The following is a 24,853-nucleotide window of genomic DNA, read 5'->3' on the forward strand; positions in this document are numbered from 1 at the left end:
AATGTCGGATTTTCTATGAGCTCTTTGAGAAAGAATGATAGCAGCAAAATACATAGGTGTGTATCTTATTTCTTAAAGGTCATTTGCAATTTATTTGCATTCTAATTGTATTGTATTCAAGTTTATAATATTTGGTTTGAGCCTATTCTTTTACCCTCAAGATGTCAGTTAGATACATTAGTCTTTTTTCCCCATCTTATATAGTGTTATTACCCACTTTTCAGAAAATATGGGGTTGTTTCTTTTACTTTGAAAAGAATAACAGTGTTGTATTAATGTGAGTCTGTAAGGAAAACAGGAAAATATGTCCATCCATTATCAATCATGTTATTACAATTTAGAGTAGTAATGTTGAATTCTATCCATTCCGCACTGGAGGCAACACAGACAACAACTCCAGAAGCATGACACATGACCCACTCATACACACACTCACATATATCGGACAGATTCTAAGTCACCAATCAATATAACATACACACCTTGGGAGTGTGGGAGGAAAACTTGAATAAAAATTAAAAATTACACATACGAAAAATGTACAAATTAACTCACCGCTCTACTTAATTAAATACTGAAACATGAAAATAAATTCTATTCTATAAATTCCATAAATTTTAACTCTAGAGTCTTGTCTGAATTTTATCTTGGTTGCTTTTCAGCCATTTTTTTAATTTACAGTAGAAATCATCATCATATGCTTATTGAAAAGCTATTGAAAAAATCAGTTTCTATCAAATTTCTGCTTTCCATAATAGAACTGTAGTCAAAAAACAGGCAGGATCAGACTTTAAACAACAATATGGGTGCATTTAAAACACAGAGTCAGAAATGAAACTAAATTATAAACCTAAAAGTTTTTTATTTAAATTTTATTTTTTGACCATAAAATAAATAAACATGCCCTCACAATACTTGACTTGGTTCCACGAAGATGAAACGCAGGAATAGACAGGGGACTCAAAATCATTCCCTGAGAAACTTCCAAATGTACATCAGTTTCAAATTTATTTTTATAGTGCCCATCACTCAGTTCATAGGTACAGTATAATATAATAACAAAAATAGTTACTCCATACATTATTTACAAATTAGTTTAAACACACAGTAGACCAGATACATTTGAATTTGATTACCCTAAAGAAATCATGATAACGTAAGTGCAGTAGCATAATAATTTAAATATTTCCAGTTGACATTAGAGGAGAGAAAAACAAACACCTGTCAAAAGAATACTTGGAAAGGGTCCAAGGTCATTTATTACTGACAAAGTCACAGTCAAATTAAGGCATTTTCACATTTGTCACCCCTTCTTGGGCATGCTACAATATTACAAGTAAATTCAGTTTAATAAAACCAATAATTTCTTCCATTTTTGAATTCCAAGACATCCAATAACCCTTATGACACTTCCCATAGCCAGGAGTAGTAGTGCCACAGTAGGAAATCAGAATAAAACAGATCATTACAATTGGCACAACTGTACTTGTGTACAAATGACTAGCAAACAGAGCTGCATAACAAACATCTAATCAGCATCTCTAAGTAAGGTATTGTAAACTCATGTAATGATCCTTCAGATGGGATTTAAATGCTGAGATCAATGGGGTGTCTCTTTCACAAGCAGGGAGATTATCCCAGACTAAAACTTAATTTACATTGTAATGATTATGGGGAAAACAATGCTGCACTGCAACTACATTCTTATGTACTTTAGCAAGAAAAAGTACATTTGAAATAAGAATAACTTCTTTCTCTGTGAAGAAAAATCCAGCCCCAGCTAAATTACATTACCTAAATTCCCTGCAAAGTATTTTTTGATAACTTTATCAAGATACTCAAGGCAACCAATTTTTATACAGTAAGGTCTGTATGAGTCTAGTACAATGGACATCGCCTTACTAAAGCCATTACTTGAATATGAACATTAGAATGCTTTCCTATTAGAATATTGTAAATGGTGTGACTGGTGCCATGATGCGTTTTTTAAAACAATCTGGGCCACACTTAATAGCCTAAAATTACGTTTACACTAAAAAGCTAAGAATATTAGAAATCAGTGTATTCTCGGTGTAGTAATACTAGTCAGTCGATTTCTCATGAGTCGACCAACTGATTTGGAGGCCTGCAAGTCAGAGAGCTTCTCTGAGCTTGGACCGGATGCTCTATTAATTTAACTGGGGCCTTTTTTTTGTCAGTAGTCACTCCCCTTGTGGAGTTTTTTTATCTGTCGATATACAGTAAATGGTTGAATTTTGCTAGAATATTATCTAATTGACATGCAAGTTAAATTGTTGGAAGAAAAAAAATGTAAACAACCAACAAAATTTAAACAATTTTTGTTAACAACCATAAGCTAATTTCATGCTATTTTTTTTTTTTAGATTTAATTACACTATGTACAAATTTTCCAATTTTCATTTAGTACGCCAGTTGCATGTGGTACGTGCAGAAGCACAGAGAGGAAAATTGCAGTCTTCTTGTTTCCCTCCTCTGCTTGTGTGACAAACACACTACACATCTCTTATTAGTTGGTGAATTTAGTTCCGGGAAATACCTTTCTGATAACCATAGGGGTGGGTCAAGTTTTGAGCGGCTTCCAGATGCCTTGGAAGTTGTTCCTCCATATTTTTTGAACAACCGGTAAACTAGATCTAAATGGAACTTTAGATGGTTGTCTTTTCCTCCTTGCTACCTATAGATTACATAACAGTTGAAAACACATAAGTCAAGAAGGTGTCAGAAGATCTTTTGATTGTATTTTTCATTCTCTTTCTCGCCGTACTGTACGTCACAATGTACTGATCCGAAAGATCAACTCCTTCCATAGGCTCATTGTACTCAACAATTGCGAGAGGTTTCTCTTTCAAGTTCCCTGGAGTTCATGGATGCTGCTCAGCATGCAAACACCTCTCTTATTCTTCCACTTCAAAGCCATCAACTTATTTCTGAATACAGTGGCAACTGCTCCCGATTGAAATTTTTTTGTAATCACAGATTTTGGCAGGTCCTTTCTGTTTGATCTTAATGTTCCTACCGCATCAGTTTCCATCAAATTCAAAAATTCATACAGCTCGGGACTACTGTAGTAATTGTCTAGTCCTATCAGATAAACCTGATCCAGTAGCTACTCCGCAAGTGTTACCACAGTCCGCGACTGTTTTGTAAAATTATGCACATCAATCCCTTCTACATCGTTTACAAGTTCTGTATTTTTTCCCATGTACATCATCATATTCCGCACATATCCACTTTTTGCCTCACAAAGCTTATAGGACTTCATCCCAAAACGTGATTTTTTTTTTTTGAATGTATACCTTCCACCCTAGATGGCCTTTCCATAGCAATAAACTTTCATCAATCTCCCTCTGGAATGTAACTTCCAGAAAATTTTCGGATGCAGTGGTCAAAGAAAGGCTTGTTTTATACATCTTTGGAAAAACTGGTCCGGCATTGCTATATGCTTCTTTATCAAATAATGGGTAACACACATCTAATTGCTACACAGACAACAAATCTCAAAAAAGAAACTTATAAAGCACCAAAACACAGGCAAAACTACTAACTGAATTACATCTCGCAAAATACTGTAAGAGCAGTAATCAAAGAAATTTCAAATCTTCAAAACACGCTTGTAACTTTGCGCACGATAAAAACTGCAAAGGTACACTGCTAAAAGAAAGATGTCCGTTCACTAAAAATAAATTCCAAAGCTAAATCCTTTCCCTTAGAAATGTGACTGAGGGCAAGTGAAAGAAAAAAGTACTGTTAGGGGTTTGTTGGTCTTGAAACTACCATAAAACTTTCATCCAAGTAAAGGATGTCTGTACCTCTACCATTATAACCTCTGAGTTCAAAAAATGGCACTAGAGAGCAGAACCATGCAGAGCACAGATCAGAAGGAATTGTGTCCATAGACACATTCCCTGAGGAGGGAAAAATCTTTTTATGAAGCATGTCTATAGATGATCTCACCCAATTCAGCATCGTCTTTGGAGCACATCTAAAGATGCATTTCCCATTAAAGGGGTTAACCAGAAGTGTGCTTTTGAATTGGAGCAGCAAGGTGTGTGCCCAAAGCCACTGTGGGAAGGAAAAAACAGAACACCAAATTTAAAAGTTTGCCGGCAAAGAATTTGTGCATATATAAAGAAGGGTGAAAACACGGAGTGAAAGTAGGTGTAAGTTCACCACTCAACTTTCCAGAAAGGTGAGCGAGTAGCTAGCGCAGTGTGGTTCTGATCACATGCATGGAAAGTTGGAGGTTTAAAATAATGAAACTGCACCTGAACAGAAGAGAATGTAGGGTGCATGACTCAATGTTGTACTATTGGGGGACCCAGGAAGACATGAGTAAGGATCAGCTAGGCAAGAGGGATAGCTGCATAAAACTGAAGTGCTTGTCTTTTGACCGGTCTTTGTGCTTGCAGATGCTTCTTTACTGGTGAGTTGTTGGAGCAGAGAGGAGAGTGCTTAAGTTTGTATATTAGGGAGGACAGTTTACTTCCGATTTGTATGTATGTTTTGGATGGAAGTAATCGGTGGTTGTGGGTGCTCATTTTTTCTTTCACTTTCTGTTTGTGATTATTTTTCTTTCCATCCTTCATGAACTCTGTGTTGAAGAAGAAGGAGGAAGAAAAGGCTATTTTTTTTGTTGTTGTTGGATTTTTCTCATCACTTTTTGCTTTGGAGTCACTGCAATTATTGTACATAGCACCTTCACTTATTTTTCTTGTTTTTGTTAATGATAATTTTTGGGAAATTATAAGCTTTTTAGGTTTCCCTGTAACTCATTTAAAATAGTTGGTTTGGCTATAATAAAAACACAAGAAAAATGGGAGAGACTGTGTCTTGGCACTACCTAAATAATTTAAAAGTAATCTGTGTCGACTGGTGAATACATTAGAGAAAGCAAAGTCATTATAATTAGACAGAAACATGGAAAATGTAGTTTAATGTAAATAAATGCAAGGTTTTAGATGTAACAAGTAAAGAATATTATGCATACTATGGAGAGTCTGAACTTTGTATGAAGATCTTTTGAAAAAGACTGGAATTCACAGTGAGTTTACCAATGTCTATAACAAGAAAATACATAGAAGAATTAAGATGACTATTAGGATGGTGAGTTTCATTGCATGCTGCCTCATATACAGCACAATGGAGGTTATTCTTAAGCTGCTTGTGAGGTCTCATCTGTAACACTGTATGCAGTTCAGATCTCAAATTTTACAAAAAGGAACTCCCAAGGTTACAAAAAACCGAGAGCATTGATGCTAAACTTCCTGAGGTGTAAAGTTTGATTAAAATTTCTTTTTTCACTTTATGTAAATTTAAGATTAAGAGGCTTCATTAAATAAGGGTTTATGATTATGAAGGAATTTAGTAAGGATGTTAACATTGTTGTAGATATTTCAGTGTATTTTTCACTGATTAATCTAATTCTGAAGGTTATACTGTTATCTTGGTCAATGTTTTCCAAATCATCTCACTTTGTTTCCATTAAGAGAAACCCCAAGGCCAACTGAATGAATGACATGTTTGCCAGCACTTTCTATAATCCTTAATTTGTTTAGTATTTCCTTAATACTGGCCTGTTCTTTTTATACATGAAAACAGCATTCAGATGACTGAATCTTTTTAGAAATTGTTTGCCATTCATAATATAAACATAGTTCAAAGTGGATTATGACAGAAATAAAATAAAGGTTTTCTTATAAATTAGTACGTCAAATAATTTTCTGGTTTATGTATTTTTTTACACATCTAGATGTGTACCTTTTATTATCTCATGGTTTTCAGAGAAAAATACTGCAACAAAATGCAGGAAGTAGCACATATCTACCTATAAATAGGCATACTTGAGAATAATTGAATCTTTGTTTTTTTTTCAGTGTTGCAGCTAGAGCAATGATGTTTGAAAATGCCAGTGTCACAAAACAAGGCTCTAATGGAAGGTAATGTAATGAAATGTTCTTATTTTTAATAGCAAAACTTTTATTATTGCATTAATAACAGTTAACACTGTTGCTTGCATTTTAGTTTGACTATAATTTTGATTGTTTTCCATTACATTCTGTAAAGCAGGAATTACGTAACCCTAAATATTTGTACTCTACTGAACCTGTCTGAGCATTTAAAAACTCAAAAGGATTCATTTGATGCATTTTGTAGAGACTCCGGCACTTGGTTATCTCATACATGTACAGTACACCTGTGACCACATATAAGCACCCACCCAGCTTACACTGCTGTTGTGAGTCTGATCAAAAAATTCTTAACATAAACAGTAGTCAGACCGAAAAATCATGTTACCAGTTTAAAAAATAATAATTCTAAAAGTCGAAAAAGAAATTTATAGTAGTAAATAAATGAGAAACTTAGGCCCAAGATGAAGAACTTCAAGCACTTCCTTTTGGGTGAGTAGTGACATTAGAGGATAGGTGTATTTTCACATCACAGACAGTACAGAAACTGAGAAAGTACAAAGGCAAACCTGAAAAAAGAAAATGCAGCTGGAACCAGACTCATAACATGATAATAAGTCCTTCTCCCAGAAAAATGTAAGCATCTGCAGCCTTACACATCAGACTAGAAGGATATGTCAGATGAAAGTTTCAAAACAAGAAACATATTGTTAGTTTACAAAGACACAGATGACACAGATAATAAAGGAGACAAACGAAACCATAAGAAGATTTGAAAGACAACAGATGTTCTTAGACAACATGTACATGTGTGGAAACATTTCACTAATGATGTTATAAAGATTAATACACCATGAAAATAAATTTTAAGTTTTTTTTGTGGATAACTGGGGGTGGCAATTGCTGTGAACCCCATAGTATGCTATTATCTTGATATTTGGGTCACAATACAATTTCAAAATATTATGCACTATGATTCTTATCTCCAATATATGGTTTCCTTTATAGTTGCTTGTAGTTAAAGTTGAAATAATATATAAGAAAAAAAAGTGTTAAGAAAAATTATTGACTCGATTCATCCCATTTATTAAATTGTGAAAATGTATTTTAAGTTTCTCAGCAGTCTCCACAGAAGACTGGGATTACTCAGTCATAATACAGAACACACATTTGTACATCATCTAAATTTAGCAACTGCATTGGTGAATCCCTGTGAATTAAAAAAAAATGCATTTTCTAAATTTTGCTTAACTGCTTATTTTCTGTTGGTAAACTGAATTTAAGAGATCAGAATTTTTAATTCAAAGATATACACACTGTGAATTTCTAATAGAAATCTTTATATATAATGCAAAGTTGACTGACACATTCACTCACTTACTTAGTCATCAACAAAAACACACTTTCCCTTTTAGTTGAAAAGCTGAAATTTAGCAGGATGGTACATCAAGGTCTGCAAATATCTGCTAGGAAAGGACAGTTCAATATCTAAATTTAGGGGTAAAAACCCATCTATAATAGAAAACTAAAACTCCCAAAATCTCTAAAATGTCTTGAGGGATTTGGTTGAAATTCAGTAACGTTATTGGAATAAAGAAAATTAGCCAATATGTGTTTATTTATTTGTTGATAAAGTACTTATTTGTTGATATCTATTAATATTATTCTAACTTAACATGCTCTGCACTAAGAGCGTGCTTTACACAAACAAAGGATGGAGCAGAAGCGACTAATGGCCCACACAAACAGCACCACTAACCAATAGGATGACATCTAATAACTATAATAATATATAGTCAAGTTTTACATTATTCCTACTGATTATCCATTTCAATTCAAAAGAATACTCAACAAAAGCCAAGTCACTAGGAACAGCAAAAAAACAGCAGGAACTGACTTAATGCAGAAATGTCTTACTCATGAACAATTGTGCATAGCATGTTCAAGAGTAAGAACCTCCTGTGACTTAATAATCTATATATATAAAAATGGAATGGGTGGGTCGTCGGGTGGGCCTTTTTTTCATTCCGTCGTTTTTTCGACGTTTTGAAAATGTAGAATGATTATTTGATTTTTTTGTTTTTATTTGATCGTGTCTATGTAGCCGCCGTCGTAATAAAGTATCGCTAAAACCGTCATTTATCGTAATTTATTTTTGACGTATAACGTCGCCGTCGTCGAGGTCAGTGATACCAGTGCAAAAAATCTGCTTACGGTTGAAAGACACGCCCTACTCACTGGACAGTTAAAAACACCAATCAAACTAACGATGACATCAAGTATTACCCAATCAAAAGTAGGAAAGGAGGCATCTTCATAAAATGCGTGTGGGATGATTTGCATGAGACGCTGCTTTAAAAAAAAAATGATAAAAAAAATACGGGATAAATCCCGTCCAGTATTGATTCAAAACGGGACGCGCAATTTCATTCTCAAACGCGGCACGATTCCGTATTTTAAAGGACGGGTGGCAACCCTACAGTGCCAGGTAACCACCCATACAATCACATTGTGATTCAGACTAGGAATGCAATGAATGTAATTACCCCAATCTACATACAAGGCGAAAGTCTTGCAACATTCAAAGATGATGGTTTGGGATAAGTACACCATACAACATAAAAGAGCTTATGAAGCCTTGAACCGAAAAAACCAACATCTCAGAGATCGTAAAAAAAAAATAGGAGCTAATGTCGTTTTACTCGCTGTAGATTTTAGTCAAACATTACCAGTTATTTCACGAGGGAGACCAGCACATCAACTCAACGCGTGTTTAAAATCCATGCTTCTCCCACGCTCGGTTATATGTCGCATGTTCTCGGGTAGGTGCAGCAAAAAATGTATACATTTAAGCATGTAATGGGCAAACAAAAAATGAGGTATACCCGAAGGCACAGCAGTAGTACTTAATGTAACTTTACTTCTTAAATGTTAATGTTTTACTGTTTAATAATTTATACGCTTCTTATATGTTGTTCAAATTCTTTTATCAAAATACCACTGACAGCGCAATGCACGATAACATCGAGTGAATACACCATACGCATCCGCCCACGGCTGCCCTGCTGTGCGCAGATAGGACTTGATTGTACAATAAAATAAAATAAAGATAAAAAGACTAAAACAATCATCACCCATAAAGCGGATAATAGACGTGACGTACTATATGTGTACCACATTTCAAGTGTATAGGTGCAACGGTTTGCGAGCTACAGGTCATTTAAAATCCTGGACAGACACACAAATTGCCACGGTAGCAAATTACAGAAGAAGATTTTACTGTTTAATAATTTATATTTATATGAAATGTGCTTCTTATATATTACTTCATATTCTCATATGATAATGATGTTAATGTTTATATTGATTTCTGTGTTATTAAAACTGCATGTATGTGTGTATATGTATATATATATATATATATATATATATATATATATATATACTAGCAAAATACCCGCGCTTCGCAGTGGAGAAGTAGTGTGTTAAAGAGGTTATGAAAAAAAAAAGGAAACATTTTAAAAATAACGTAACATGATTGTCAATGAAAGCCCGTTTCACTCAGTAAGTCTTATGTGTGTGTTTATGTATGTGTGTGTATATATATGTACATGTGTATATGTAGATATGTATATATATGTATATGTATATAAATGTTTATGTGTGTGTGTATATTATACGAGCTGTATATACCCGGCGTTGCCCGGGGCAGAAGTAACCTAATCGGTCAAACACTTACATATATACCAAAGTAAACCTAATCGGTCAAACAGTTACATATATAAAAAAAGCGAACCTAATCGGATAAACAGCTTCATATATACAGAAGCGAACCTAATCGGACAAACAGCTAATCTATATACATAAGCAAACCTAATTGGTCAAACAGTTACATAAATACAAAAGCAAACCTAATCGATGAAACAGCTTCATATATACAGAAGCGAACCTAATTGGTCAAACAGTTATGCATGTGCAGAATCATTTTACAAAGATTATGCGTGTTAACAATCATTAAAAAGAAAAGATTGAGGAACTCTTCTTCTATATGTGATGAAGCTGGATGAAGCTGACTTGACGAAGACGTAGGTGGCATAGATTGGTTTTTCTAAAACAGAAGAAAAAAATGAGTATCTATTATTATTTTAAATTAGAATGAAAATGAGAACCTTGATTACAGATAGATTATCCGTATTAAAATATGTGCATGAATAAACTTTTGCTAACTCTCTAGCAAAAGTTTATTCATACAAATTGGCATGGGATGGCTTTGTGAAAAAGTAAAAATTAGATAAAAATAAATTGAGAATGCGTACTTCGATTTGACTGAGATTATCTGTAATGATGAAAAAAAAGTTTAGTATGTTTTTTTTTCCATACGGGAAGGATGTAAAACCTTACATAGGCACCCTTCAGCCCGTACTGAAGGGTAGTGTCAGATTCTTACTGACTAAAAAACACCCTTTTTATTCCACAGCTACCCCAAAAACCACTATTAGGCATTACTTTGGGGTGGCAGTAGTTTAGTTATGAAACAGCTGGGTCCTGAAAAAAATCTGTCTTATTAGTGGCTTCATCACATATAGAAGAACAGTTCCTCAATCTTTTCTTTTTAATGATTGTTAACACGCATAATGTTTGTAAAATCATTCTGCACATGCATAACTGTTTGACCAATTAGGTTCGCTTCTGTATATATGAAGCTGTTTGATCGATTAGGTTTGCTTTTGTATTTATGTAACTGTTTGACCAATTAGGTTTGCTTATGTATATAGATTAACTGTTTGTCCGATTAGGTTCGCTTCTGTATATATGAAGCTATTTGTCCGATTAGGTTCGGTTTTTTTATATATGTAACTGTTTGACCGATTAGGTTTACTTTGGTATATATGTAAGTGTTTGACCGATTAGGTTACTTCTGCCCCGGGCAACGCCGGGTATATACAGCTCGTATGATTATAATTACTTTTTATTTGACTAATATCTTTAAACAAAGCAGCCTACAACATTTCAGACACAATTGGTTACATTTCTTTTGTTTTTACAATTGGAGGACAGGTACCTAAAGTGAAATGCTCTGGGTCACACTGTTATCAGTGGCAGGATATGAACACACAACCTCAGGGTTTGAACTCCAAAGTCTAAGGATTTGGTCACATCCATTGTGAGAGATGGACATCTGAGATTGTGCTCTGCTGGCAGTGGTGTTATTCAGCTTTTTTTTACTATTTATCCGAGACATTCTGTATTTAATCAGCCCGAGAGAAATCATTTGCAAGTATATTAAAAACATGAGCAGGAGACCAAGGGATCAGAAAGATAAGAAAAAGGAAGCTAAAGCTTCATCAAAATCTAAGCTGGCACAAGTTTACAACATGGCCTGCCACAAAGTGAGCAAGGAGAGATGGGTGAAGGAACGGATCTGCCAGGACCTCATAATGCAGCAATCTACTCCAGCTGATAGTAAATATGGGAGTAAAACTGAGAGTGAGGCTGGCAATGAAAACTCGCCAATCTCTGGTGGTATATTAGAACTGAGTATGGCCTCTCCATCCCTGTTGTCAACTACTACCAACTCCCCCCGTGAGTCAACAACATCAGCTTCAATGGGATACGAAACTCCTTCTTTGGAGCACGGAGAAGACAGAAACGAGCTATGTTTGTTTCCAACCAAAGAAAGTGGTTGTCAATGAACAATTCTGCATCTTTAGTCCCCCTGAAGAAGCAGAAAAAAAGACTTATCCCAACATCATCTAAAATATGAATGGTTTGTGCTTGTATTGGGTCCTAGTACTGCAATGAAGATTCTGCTTGCAACTTGGTCTATTTGTAATTTAACATTTGCCGTAATTAGGTTCTATTTCCTTTTTGGCCACTCTTTTTCAGTTACTTTATTGAAATTTATTCTATTAAATATATGTATATTTTTTAACTATTAAGTAACTAGTAATTAAAAGTGACATTGGACTTTTAAATAGCTTCTCTTTTTTCTTCTCCTAAGGCATCATATCATAGTTCAGTCCAGATACAATACACCTATCATAAGATATCTCAATTTTAATCCTTGATACACTGCTGCTGGGGGTTTGTTTTGTCTTGGAAGTGTCTTGTCTCTTGGCATGTCTATGAAGTGTGGTCCAGCCTCACTTGGAGAGGCAAAATGAGGGGTGGGGATAGAGCAAGTTACTTCTTATTTATCTTATTTACCCCAACAACTGTAAGTGCCAACTTAGTAATAGGCTGCTTGGCCATACTACCTGGTAATAATATAAAATCAAGGTTAAAGTTCTTTTTGAAACAATACACTACTTTTACTTAAAATTGCAAAATGTCTTCAAAAGTTCAGGAGCACTGTCTCTCTGACTAAACAGTGAACTTTGTAAGCTGGAATGTCAAAGGTCTCAGTCATGATCTAAAGTGATAAAAAGTATTCTCTCACCTCACGGGCCTAAATGCTACAATAGTATTTTTACAGGAGACTTACTTAATAAGTAAGGACCAGTTTCAATTGCAAAGAGATTGCATTGGCCAAATTGTTCACTCTATCTATACAAAGAAAACTAGAGGTGTAGGAGGTGTAGGAATGTTAATACATAAAACAATCTCATTTGTAGTATCACATGTACTATCTGATCCTGATATGTAATGGTGATGGATAATTTAATTAAAGTAATTTAAAGCAATTTTGATAAATATCTGTGTACTTAATTTTATGATAGAGAGTTCATCTAAGATGTTTTTGTATCAATTTCCAATATGAACATTCATAAAATTATAATGGCTGGAGACTTTAATTGTGTTTTAAATCCATACCTGGATAGGTCTTCAATTACAATGGCTATAACATCTAATACCACAAAAAGCAGTCACACAGTTTGTAATGGATCATAACTTATCAGACCCTTAGAGATTGTTAAATCCAAACTCAAGAGCAAATTCCTTCTTCTTACCAGTACATCAGAGTTACTCAATAATTGGCTATTGCTTTATTAATAATAATTTATGCCCACTATCAAATCTTGCAAGTACAACGCTATAGCGATCTCCGATCAAGCCCCACTGATCTTAAAGCTTGAATGACTATGCCTTACACACTCATTTCACAGCTGATGTCTTAACCCCCTGTCATTAGCGGATAAAAACTTTACAGAATTCATCTCCAAACAAATTTATTAGACAAATGCATATTCAGCAGTCTATGCAGGAATATACTGGAAAACTCTGAAGGCTTTTTTAAGAGGACAGATTATTTCATGTCTTTCCCATAAAAATAAATTGGAGACCAAGAAGACATCAGAGTTAATCAGCTAAATTACCAAAATAGATCAAGAATATGTCAGGTCTCCAAATGAGGCATTTTATAGGAAAAGACGGGTTTTGCAGTTAGAATTTAACCTTTTGACAACGAAAGGAACAGAACAGCTCATATTTAAATCACAACATCATTACTATGAACACAGAGAGAAGGCCAATAAGCTCGCAACACAATAACAGAAATTACTAACACAGATGGTGATAAAGTCATTGACCATAAAAATATAACTCACACATTTATAGAGTACTATAAGTCCTTATATTCTACTCCTTTTAAAAAAGATAAGACAAAATCTAATGAGTTTTTTGATGCATTGCAAATACCAGATATTCAATTGCTAGAGCAATTGAATAAACCTCTCACACTGTCAGAATAACTGGATGCTATAAGTGGGAAAGTAGCAGGCCCTGATGACTACCCAGCAGAATTTTTAAAAAAGTCAAATAAGTTAGCTCCACTATTATTAGCAACATTTATAGAAGCTAGAGACAACAAAATTCTACCTCAAACTTTTCACCAAGCATTTATTACTGTCTTTCCAAAGAAAAATAAGTACTAATTACAATGTGTATCACACAGACCATTGTTCACTTCTGTAATGATGCTAAAGATGCTCTCCAAAGTTCCAGCTAGGAGAGAAAGTGGTTCCTTCTGTAATATCATAAGACCAAAACGGATTTATTAAAGACAGACATTTAGGTTCTAATCTTCGGCATTTGTTTAGTGTAATATACTCACCCATAGAATCTAACACACCTAAGATCTTATTATATTTGAATACAGAAAAGGCATTTGACATGCTTGAATGGGACTACCTTTTTACTACAGTGCACAATTTGGGGTTTGGCCCAAATATATGTGCATGGATAAAATTACTTTATACCAGGCTCGAAGCCTCTGTCTGTATTAACATTATCTCAAACTACATCATACTAGAACAGGGTGGTAGACAAGGACACCCCTATCACCATTGCTTTTTGGAATTGTCATTAAACCAAATGGCATGCATCAGAGATAAAGGGTATTATCAGAGAAGGACTTGAACAGAAAGTATCACTATATGCAGATGATATGTTACTGTATATATCAGACCCACTAACTTCCTTACCAGTAGTTCTTAATGCACCAGTAGAATTTCAAAAGATATCTGGACTTAAAATTAATATGAGTAAAAGCGTGCTTTTTCCAGTGAACTCTCTAGTACACAGTACTAGACTGGACATCTACCCATTTATTTTATTAGCAGATCAGTTCAAATACCTAGGGGTAAACATCACAAATATTGAGGTCTTTTTCAACAAAATTTTGCTATCCATGTCCCATTACAGGGAGAATCAATACCGTCAAGATGAACATCCTTTTCACACTTCTTTTTCTATTTCAGAGCATCCCCATATACTTTAACAAATAATTTTTTAAGAAATTAGACTCAATTATAACCTAATTTATTTGGAATTTGAGATGTCCACGCATTTAAAGGGTGACTCTACAAAAACCTAAAGCAGATAGTGGCATGGCACTACCTAACTTTCAGTTCTATTACTGGGTGGCAAATATACAAGCTATAAAGATCTGGACATTGTCACAAAATGATAAATATACACAAGCCTGGTCTGCACTAGAAATAAAATCTTGCTGTACTTCTTTATATGCCTTGCATTGTGCCCTAGTAAATGCAAGTTATCGTCAATATACCAACAATCCAAGTGTAATTCAATTGCCCAGAATATGGAACCAATGCAGGAAGCTCTTCAATGCAGCAGAGCTTTTATCTGTTGTATCTCTGTATGATGATTACCTTTTTCTAGCCTCTCATACCTACCCAGTATTTAATGTTTGGAAAATGTCCTGGATTAAATCACTTAGAAAATTGTATATAGTTAATGTCTTTGCATCTTATGAACAATTACGCTTTAAATGTAATTTCCCATCAACACAATTTTTCCAGTAGTTTCAAATCAGAAACTTTGCTAAAAGGAACCTACCCAATTTTTCACACCTCCCTCCCATTCCTATTCCAGACGAAATATCTCAATAATATATAAAAGCATATTAAAGTCCCTTCCTTTCAGAGATCCCAGGGTGCAGTGGGGAAAGGATCCTTCACTTAATATCTCAGAAAAGGAGTGAAATGTCACCATGCATAGAATACACTTTAGCTCCATATGCAAAGCATTCAATCAATCAACTAATAATCTTTTAACAATCACATTTAAAATTGTCCGTAATGTATCCAGGGCAAGATCAAACCTGTGAATGTTGCAATATATGTCCAGTCTTACTGGGCCACATGTTTTGAATTAAAATTAACATCATTCTGGACAAAAATGTTTGAATCCCTATCAGACAGCCTTGGTGCCACAATCACCTGTAATCCATTAACAGCTGTGTTTGGTGTACTCCCTGATGGGCTTAAAGTGGAGAAGGACAAATTGATTGTAATTGCTTATACCACAATGCTAGCACATAGACTTATCTTGCTTAACTGGAAGAATCCCAAACCACCTGTTTTAAGGCAGTGGCCAACTAATATTCTATACTATTTGATATTTGAAAAAAATCAAATTCTTACTTGGAGGATATGTTGAAAACGTTTTTAAAATATGGCAAGATCTAATTAATAACATTTTAGAATAAACATTTATATTGGGGAAAAGGACATTCTCCCTTCTTTGTTGTTTTTAAAGATTTGCTCTTGCTGTTGGTTCTCATCTCTTTCTTTTTGGTTGGGGTTGAATTCTTTTTTGTTAAGTTCGATTTGATCGTATGCAATGTTATTTTCTTCAAATAAAATTTAAAAAAGAGAAAGAGAATTCCAAAGTCTTAACTACCATGCCACACTGCCTGCAAATAATAATAAGTAGCCATTCATAATTAAATTAAGGAAAAAAATTACAAATATTATATACCGTGTCATGCATATATGCCAGAGGAGCACCTTCTGGGCTTACCTAAGGTATGTGATACCTGGCCAGGGCAAGAGGGGACACTGTTGCTAACAGTGTCACCTGGTTTCAACTATATCCCATCCAGTCAGAGAATTATATAAACCTGACACACCCCGAATGATGGCATCTCTTTTGGACCTTGGCTGCCAAAGCACGGAACTCCAAATGACAGACTAGCTCCTGAGGGTAACCTGCTTTAAGAAGTAAAGAAAGCTATTTATGTTTGATCTATTTTGCACCCTTGTGTGCCTGTCTTGTTTGAGAACTTGCATTGTATTTAAAATGTCTGACCTGGTTAACATCCCAACACTTCTTGGGATTCACCCTGTGTTCCTTCCACCTGTCCAGAACAGAAAAGCATTTAGTTGCATAGTAATACTGATAGACCCAATTAACCAATGGCACTATAACTGATGCCCATTGTCTTATGAAATTTCCAGGGCAAAGCTGGGTTACACAGCTAATTATCTCTAAAATAAAATCATATAACCTCAACACAAACTTAGTAAAGGTATTAATGACATCTGTTGCAGAAGGTAATGTCTTTTTGAGACAAAATGAACTTTGCCAGAATATCAAAGAACATTAAAGCTAGAGTATAAAGTTATGTTTTAGCACCAGCATAACAGAGAGAATAAAAAAAAGGGCCATTGTTCTGGTATGTGCTCTGGAACTACTTGCATGGTGTCTCAGGCACTTTTCTATTTGAATACAAAGAAAGATGATGCTCTTTGGTAAACATTTCATTTAAGGTGAAAAAAATGAAGAAAATTAATAATATACAGTTTAGTGAAGAGAAAATAAGAAAGGAAAATGTATTGTATGTAAATAAAGTGTACAGGGAACCTTTAGCAGTATAAGAACAATATAAATCATGTGTTTATAAACTATTGAAAATTATTGTAAATAGAAATGTTTAGAAAATCAGGTGTTTACAGCCCAATGAAGCCCTAATGATTTACTGTAAATACAAGAAAAAAAATAATTTTAAAGACAAATATTTAGGGTTTTAAGATCATAGACATCTAGTGTTTCAGGTCAAATGAAAAACTTTAAACACAAAGAATATCAAATGTTTTGAGTACAAAGGTTTATAGCAAATTTAGCGTTTAGAAGGGAGAAGAATGAAACATATTTATTTAGTAAAACAGAATGACATTAATTAACATAAAAGGAGAGAGAAATCTTAGTATTTGGTTCTGTTATTCCAGTTCTGACTCTGTCACTCCTTCTTTTAAGATTCTGGTCTGCATTTTCCAGTCAGGATAGATTTATTTCCTTTTCACCTTGGCATTTTGATATATAATAGTTTAAGTTCTCCAACAGTTTAGCTATCTTGGTATGAAAGATTTGATGGCTACTGACATTTCAAAGGAATTTAAAATATGAGCTTGTTTAGCTTCCAGTTTCCTAAACTTAACTGAAGAAATAAACAAACAGTTTTGTAGCCAATAAAGGAAAATTTCATCTTTGTTTTCTATTTGACTACACAGGAACAAAACCTTTACATTGAGACGCATATTTACTTACATTTTGCCACCAGAAATAACACAGAATTGATTCAATAGTTTTATTAACACCAGGATGTGTTTATGAATTATGTCCTTCTAAGAAAACTAAAGGACAAATGTTGTGGGCACAAGGTGAACGTCTAGAGAACTAATCAACAGAGGTAGCTCTGCTTGACAGGCTTCTTTCATAGAATCTTTCACATTAACTGAAAAATAAGCAAATGCTTTTTCAGAATATCTTCAGGGTGTATTGAAATGGACAAAGAAAATGCAATGTCAAAAGAAAATAGTAATACACCACAGAACAATACTTGCTTAGCAACCCCAGTCTTAGACTATTGCATAGCCTTTTACATGGATCTTCTACTGCCTTTCAGTGATGTAACCTGTGCTGTACCGTAGACTTAAATTCAGAGACAGCTCTACTATTGACACGAATTAGGAGGTTGTTTATTGCAGCAAAATTGGGGGTCCAAAATTTTTTAAGCAATACAGACCCAGAATCAAACTGTCAGCTAACATTAAACCTAGTGTATTGTTTTAGATTATCTTCACTTACTAGCAATATATGGTCTTAAACGCGAGATGCCCCACTTGTGGGACACTGTCGTGTTTCAAAGTACATTTTTTTTTTTTTTTTTTTTTTTTTTTTTTTACATTTTATTAATTTTAATTGTATCGTGGTTTCAATTGTCATACCTGGACTCTGTCTGTTGCATACTCTCTCTATGTTATTTGTCTGAACAGTGCTCTTACAATTTCAACTTTGTGAACTGGCGACATTTCTTAGGGTCCCTGTGAGTACTGTTACGCTGTACCCGTGTCACTTGAAATTTCACATGGGATACCCCTGCCAATCTTTGATTAAATGTCAGTTTGTAATGCTGCTTATAATTTAATGGGGGTCTGCTCTTCTATTATACCCTCCAACTTCTGCTTTTTTGCTCAAATGCTAGTGTGTCGACATAAAAATTAAAAAACAACCACTTGTGATTTGTTTCCACTTCAAGCACTGTTTTTGATTTTGCTATTTTTCCTCAAGCATGCAAGACATGTGCTGTTTAGGTTGATTTGACACTCTACAACAGCCAATGTGTAAATGGTTTAGGGCTGTGTGTGTGTGTGTGCGTGTGTGTGTGATTGTGTGTGTGTGTGTGAGTGTGACTAGCTCTGGGGCTCTTTTCAGGACTGTTTCTGCATTGTGCCAATGGCTGCCAGGAGAGGCATTTCCCCCAGCACAGGATGAAGTTCGTATGAAAATGTATGTATGTACTTACCTCTTTCCAAATGTGAACTGCAAGAAAAAAAAAACAATAAAAAATAAAAATAAATAAATAACAAACTAAACTTCCATAGGGCAACTGTATCAGAATACAGGAGATAATGGGTGAATTGAAGCATAAAAACCCGAGGCTTGTGTACAAAATGTAATGTTTCTCTGTGCCGAGTGGTAAACAGAAACTGTTTGAGAGACTGATATATAGTGTGTGAGTGTGTGTGTGTGCGTGTATGTTACTACATATAGATACTGTATATATTTTTGCAACTGCAAAACTTGTTTTGAGAGATTGTTAAGGTGCAAGAGACTAAATGGTTCCAAAAAGGGACAGGAAAATGTTTCCAAAAGGAAAATTGTGTTAACTTGGCACAAAAGAAAAAGCTGACAAATTGGTGCACAAAAAAAAAATGGATTCCAGGGCTGTACGTCGTAAAATGTCTTGTTATGTACTGTAAAATCCAGTTTTTTTGTGGATAAATCCCTAAAACACCTAATTTGTTTGTGTTTTATTTAGTTGATATTGGTGTGGTATTTATTCATATGATGCTTTAATAATTTGGAGTGTTGTACTCACTGTTCTTTAGACATTTGAAGCTCCTTTATTACACAAGCACAGTTATGGCCATTCATTTTTGGGTTTGTAATTTAGGTGCAATAATGCCAAAAACCCCTTAGTGCATTACATCTGCTGACCTACATGCACAAGTCCTTTATAGGTGGTCTGCCAAATCGTAGACTGCACCATACTTGACTTTAAAGGGGCTCTCTTAACTGAAAATGTTTCTTTATTGTCTTTAGTTACAAGTTCACAGTAGTTTTGTTGTAGTACTCTTACTTTTTCAGCAAGTTTATTTATCTTATTTTCCATCCATTTTTCTACATTTGGTTGATGCAGATTATGAATTCATACACATACTTTTCTTTCTGTTCGTTTATTTTGCAAAAATGGTGCTTTACCATTGCAAGTGATGTATGAAGAATGGTGTATGTGTCTGTTATGAATCCTGACAATATCTAAAGCAATGCTCCATCCAAAAATGATATTTTGTCATATGTCACTTACATAGAATGGCTTGCATCGATGGCTGAGAGAAAAAAAAATTAACCTAATTTTTTTCATTGAGAAGTAAGATAACAAAGGTTCTTTTAGAATGGGAGCCTATGGTGACCACAGGACGGGTGTGTGTTCTGCCATCCTGTTCCTGTCATCAAATAATAAGTGCACAGTTAGTTTCTCCATTGTAATGTTTATCTGTATACTATATTTTAACTTGTGTGTGTTACACATGTTTATATTTATTTTTATTATATATTTTTTTTCTTTAATTTAGACAAGCAAGAGCAATGTATTCCTGTAAAGCAGAGCACAGCCATGAACTGAGCTTCCCCCAGGGGGCAGTGTTTTCTAATGGTAAGTGACACTTAAATATTTTTTTTAAAGTGATGTTCAAATCCAGTAAACAAGGTGAGTTTTTTCTGATGGATATTAGTCTACCTAAACAGTATTTCAAAGGTACATTTTTAAATTCAAAAGTATATTTCCTTATTTTTATTCTCAGTTGGAGACTGGCAGTTTTAAATGTTTTGGCATAGTAGGACTGACTCATGAACCCTGTGTTCCCTAGAACCCTGTAGAGTACTGACAAAAAATAAAAGTAAGACAAGACCACGATGCAATCAAATGTAAATACATGTCGAAAAATGCTTTAATGCATGCCTCTTTTTCTTGGGAAAATATTTGTATCATGTTCCGAGTATTATTACATTTAAAAGGAGAATGATACTAGTGCAATGTTTTTAATTTTCTAATGCAGCTGACAACAGAGGATACAAAGTGGTCCTTGATTATACTCCAAGAATAGACTAAGGGGGAAAATTGTGACTCACAGACAGAGAATTCTATAATAAATTCTGTCTCATAAGACATATACCAATGAATAATTTATTTTCAAACTGCTCACCAGAAATCATTTAAGCAAATGATTTGTAACATTAACACAGCAGTTTAGAGAGAATTTGGTTTGGATACAACTACATAAGGATGGAAATTTCAGTTTTGTTAATTGGCCATAAGGCATAATTCATACAACAGTTGTGATGTAAGTTATTTTTTCATATGGAATTGCAAATTTTGTTATGATTAAATAGAATTGTTCAACAGGCCTGCAAATTATTAGTGAAAAACCAGTGATATAAAGCATGGTGTATCACTTCTTTTACCTGTAGTCACTGTGTTATTAATAATGACATACACAATGAAATAGATAACTAATTCCAGTATGTACTAGAGATGCTTAATAAACAGAACCACTATTAAAATTGAGTGGCCCAATGATCAGTCAGTCATTTTCTAACCCACTTAGTCCTGAACAGAGTTGTGGGGGTCTGCTGGAGCCTATGCTATCTAACATAGGGCACAAGGCATGACAAACCCTGGACTGGCCCCCCAAAAATAATAAATTAGCCTTTCCCATTCCATCTTAGCAGGCTGTCTTTTTATATGAGTAAAAAGTGTTACAATGGTTTTATTAAAAGAATGAATGCAGACATCAAAAGTGAAAGAAACAGAATTTCATATAACATATCAGGCAGCAGGAAAATTATGCTGGAAAAGAAAAACATAAAACAGTAGTGCAAAACTATGCAAAATAAAAGACCTTGTTATTTCACGTGTGGAGAATATTAATTTGATTTTATTGCTGCCTTGTTTCTTAACTGATACTATTCCTATTCTCTTTATACAGTGTACCCCTCAGTAGAGCCTGGCTGGCTACAAGCAACATATGAAGGCAAAACTGGGCTTATTCCAGAAAACTATGTGATCTACCTCTAAATTATGAGGGACTGGCACAATTTCTTCATGGTATCCATGGTTACAAAAAAACTGTACAGCCGTTATGTGGGATTATCTTTCCATTGTAGGTGCTTGTGCCTGTAGCATATGTACATTGTAGACGAGAAATTATAATTGAAGCTTCACGTGAAACAAAGAATTCTCTACTGTAGATTGTACATAGAAAGTAAGAGGTCCTTCCTCAGAGAAGTCCCGTTATGAATACCAAGCCAAATCTGAATTCAGTAAGGTGCTAACTATGCCACTTCTGCTTCATGGTTTTGCTGTGCCCAAATCATTGCAAAAACATTAAATATACAATCACTAAGACTAGTATTAAACTGAGTGGCCTAGTCACATTTTTTTATCCTGTCAAAACTTTTAGACATTCTTTATAGACTTGAGGATGCTGAATCCAAATCTGGTAACAAAATTGCTTTATCACATCCTGTGTTTGAGAAATTAAAGGTTTAAAATGAAAGAACACTATTTTAGGGAAAAACAATATTTTTAAAAACAATTCTTTAGGCTTTATAAAGTATAAATTCTACATAGAATTGTTTTTATTATAATTGTTACTTACAAAGAGTAGTCAGTTGGTAGTTTTTCCCTCATATAATCTTCTGGAGGTGTTCATGGTGGAATGACCAACAGACGTCTGCTAACATACAGTAGACTTGCTCCACTTTCCACTATAACATCTCTTCACTTGAATGATGTCCAGTTTGAACCTCTTCCCATGTTCATCAGAGACCATTCTGTTTGGGGGGGAGGGGGGTATCCCAATTAAACTGTAGGAAATACATCTTTAAAGATATCCTGCACCCGAGTGCTGGGTAGGTAGGAAGAGAGAAGCTCCTCACAAGTCCTTTATGGTTTTCCACATTCGTATTTCCAAGAAAATCATGGCACGTGCTTTTTTTTTTTTTTCCAAAAGGAAAGCTGTGTGTACTTTTACAGTTTAATTATCTTGTCACGACAGTCGCTGGATCAACTTGATATTACTGCAAAAAAACATTTACACAATTTTCTCTCTCTTTTGGACAATTAAAAGGCATCTATCTAACTTTCTAAATATTCATTCCTGGCTATCTTGAAGGTATAAGAAGAGGATAAAAATATTGATTGAGAACAAAAAATGTGCAGGAAATGTTTGATTTTGGGTTGTTTCTACCTCAACTAACGTTAAAGAATGAGGGAGACATTTTTTAAAAATGAACTGGTTTTTTTTCAAAGACATTGTTTCTCACTTAATCCAATATCCAATATATGGAAGAGAAACACAAATTTCAAAAATTGATTCGGCACTATCTATCTAATCTATAAAGTACATCGATTTTTTTGGGTGGCTTTTGGTGCAGACCAGTGTGTCCAGTTCTCAGTTGTTTGGGGACTGATGATATCTTTATCCTGAGGTTCTTGTTTCCATTTCCACTTTAAAGTGGTAAAGTTTCGTGGCAGCCTTCAGTCGACAAAACACCTGCCTAGAATTGAATTGCTTCCTTGGGACAGATAAATAAACAGATAAATTCTATTTGTCCTGATTTCATTATGATGTACAGTAGCTAGTTGCCTCAAAAAGTGAATGAAATGTATAAACAATGTGTTCTTTTTATTTAGAAATTATAAAGTTTTTGCTGCTTATATTTATTGTTATTATATTTTAAAACATGAATCAGAAATGGCAGTTACGGTACATAAAAGTGTTCAATTAAAAGTCAGATAAAAATTGTAATGCGACGTTAATTATCAGTATTTATAAAGCAAATTTATGTCTGCTTTGCCTCCGAAAAGTGGTTGTGAGTGCAATTTTTAATACTCCAGTGGTACGCTGTATTTTGAATGTTATTTTCTGCAGATGTGCAACAGTGCCTTACTAATAATAACAAGATTAAAATAATAAGCAAACTGTGGATTTACATTCCAAAGAGTTTATCAATAACAGAATAAAACATCCTTTTATAATTGTTTTTATTATTTTATTGTCAATGTTCCGACTGCACTTCAATTTTTGTGTTATTTTTTTTTTTTTCGGGGAGCCCAGTTTCTAGCTGGCAATGAGCCAAAGGTGTTCCACAAAACTGCTAATTCCAAGTTTTTTTGTCATTACAGATTATCTATCATTACAAATCTACTTTATTGCTGATAAAAAATAACTTCTTTAAAAAATGTTGGATGTTTTCCAAACAATAATAAAAAAAAGGTCGTGGAATGCTTTGCAGTGAAATGAAATACTGTACAAGGCTGTCTGTGCCTTGAAGTAACCGAATTGATGCTTGAGACTGCCAACTTTAATATAATGTGTAAAAATATTAATATTTGAGAAAGATGGCACTTTTTATTTATCTAATCCCACGTCAATTTACATTCATGGTACACTGGTGTACTATAATTATTTGTTTGTAATTACGTTAGATCTTAGACTATCAATGTTAAGATATACTTTGAAAAAGTGAAGTGTTGTATTTAACTTCTTTATTGTAATACCACTGTATTTTAAGCACTTGCTGTTTTTTAAACAAAATGTAAAATATGTTAAAATGTAATGGCAGTGTCTTAGTAATAAAAGATTTTTGCAAGAAATTGGCATTTGCATTTATTGAGCTTGTTACACTTCCCAAGCAAATCAAAATCACCGATGGCAAGTTGACAGATATAAAAGTTAACTAGGATAAAATGGAAGCTTCCAGCATTCTTGACAAAGTGTCTCCCTGGTCAACTTTTTGTTTATTTTATTTGTCTGGTTTAGGTGAACTAACAAGTATGAGGGAGATAGCTCAAAAGACTCCAGAAGTGGAAATAAATGTAATAAAAGCAAAACAGACCTCACATCTAAATGCAGTAACAAAAGAACAGCAGTATTCTTAGCCTGTAATTATTCAAACATTTTTTCAGAATCCCTTGTCTACACTGTCTTAGAGATGCAATTAAAACAACAATAGTGCTTATTTATTTTTCATTAAATTCTATTAGTAATTTACAGATCAAACTCACCATTGTGCCTGTTAAAACAGAATTGGAAACTGGCCAGTTCACAATT

At 34.2% G+C, this 24,853-nt stretch overlaps 1 protein-coding gene across 1 annotated transcript in view; it reads left to right on the forward strand.

The window, feature by feature from the left end:
• arhgap42a (Rho GTPase activating protein 42a) overlaps window positions 1–24,388 on the forward strand; it is a 425,370-nt gene extending 400,982 nt beyond the window's left edge. The window contains exons 22-24 of the mRNA XM_028800283.2: window positions 5,895–5,957; window positions 20,312–20,391; window positions 21,725–24,388. Coding sequence (XP_028656116.1) covers window positions 5,895–5,957; window positions 20,312–20,391; window positions 21,725–21,813 — 232 coding nt within the window. The 3' untranslated portion in view covers window positions 21,814–24,388. The remainder of the gene's footprint in view (window positions 1–5,894; window positions 5,958–20,311; window positions 20,392–21,724) is intronic.
• The last annotated feature ends 465 nt before the right edge of the window (window positions 24,389–24,853 follow it).

Source organism: Erpetoichthys calabaricus, chromosome 4, assembly GCF_900747795.2.
Source record: "Erpetoichthys calabaricus chromosome 4, fErpCal1.3, whole genome shotgun sequence".
NCBI classification, from domain to species: domain Eukaryota; kingdom Metazoa; phylum Chordata; class Cladistia; order Polypteriformes; family Polypteridae; genus Erpetoichthys; species Erpetoichthys calabaricus.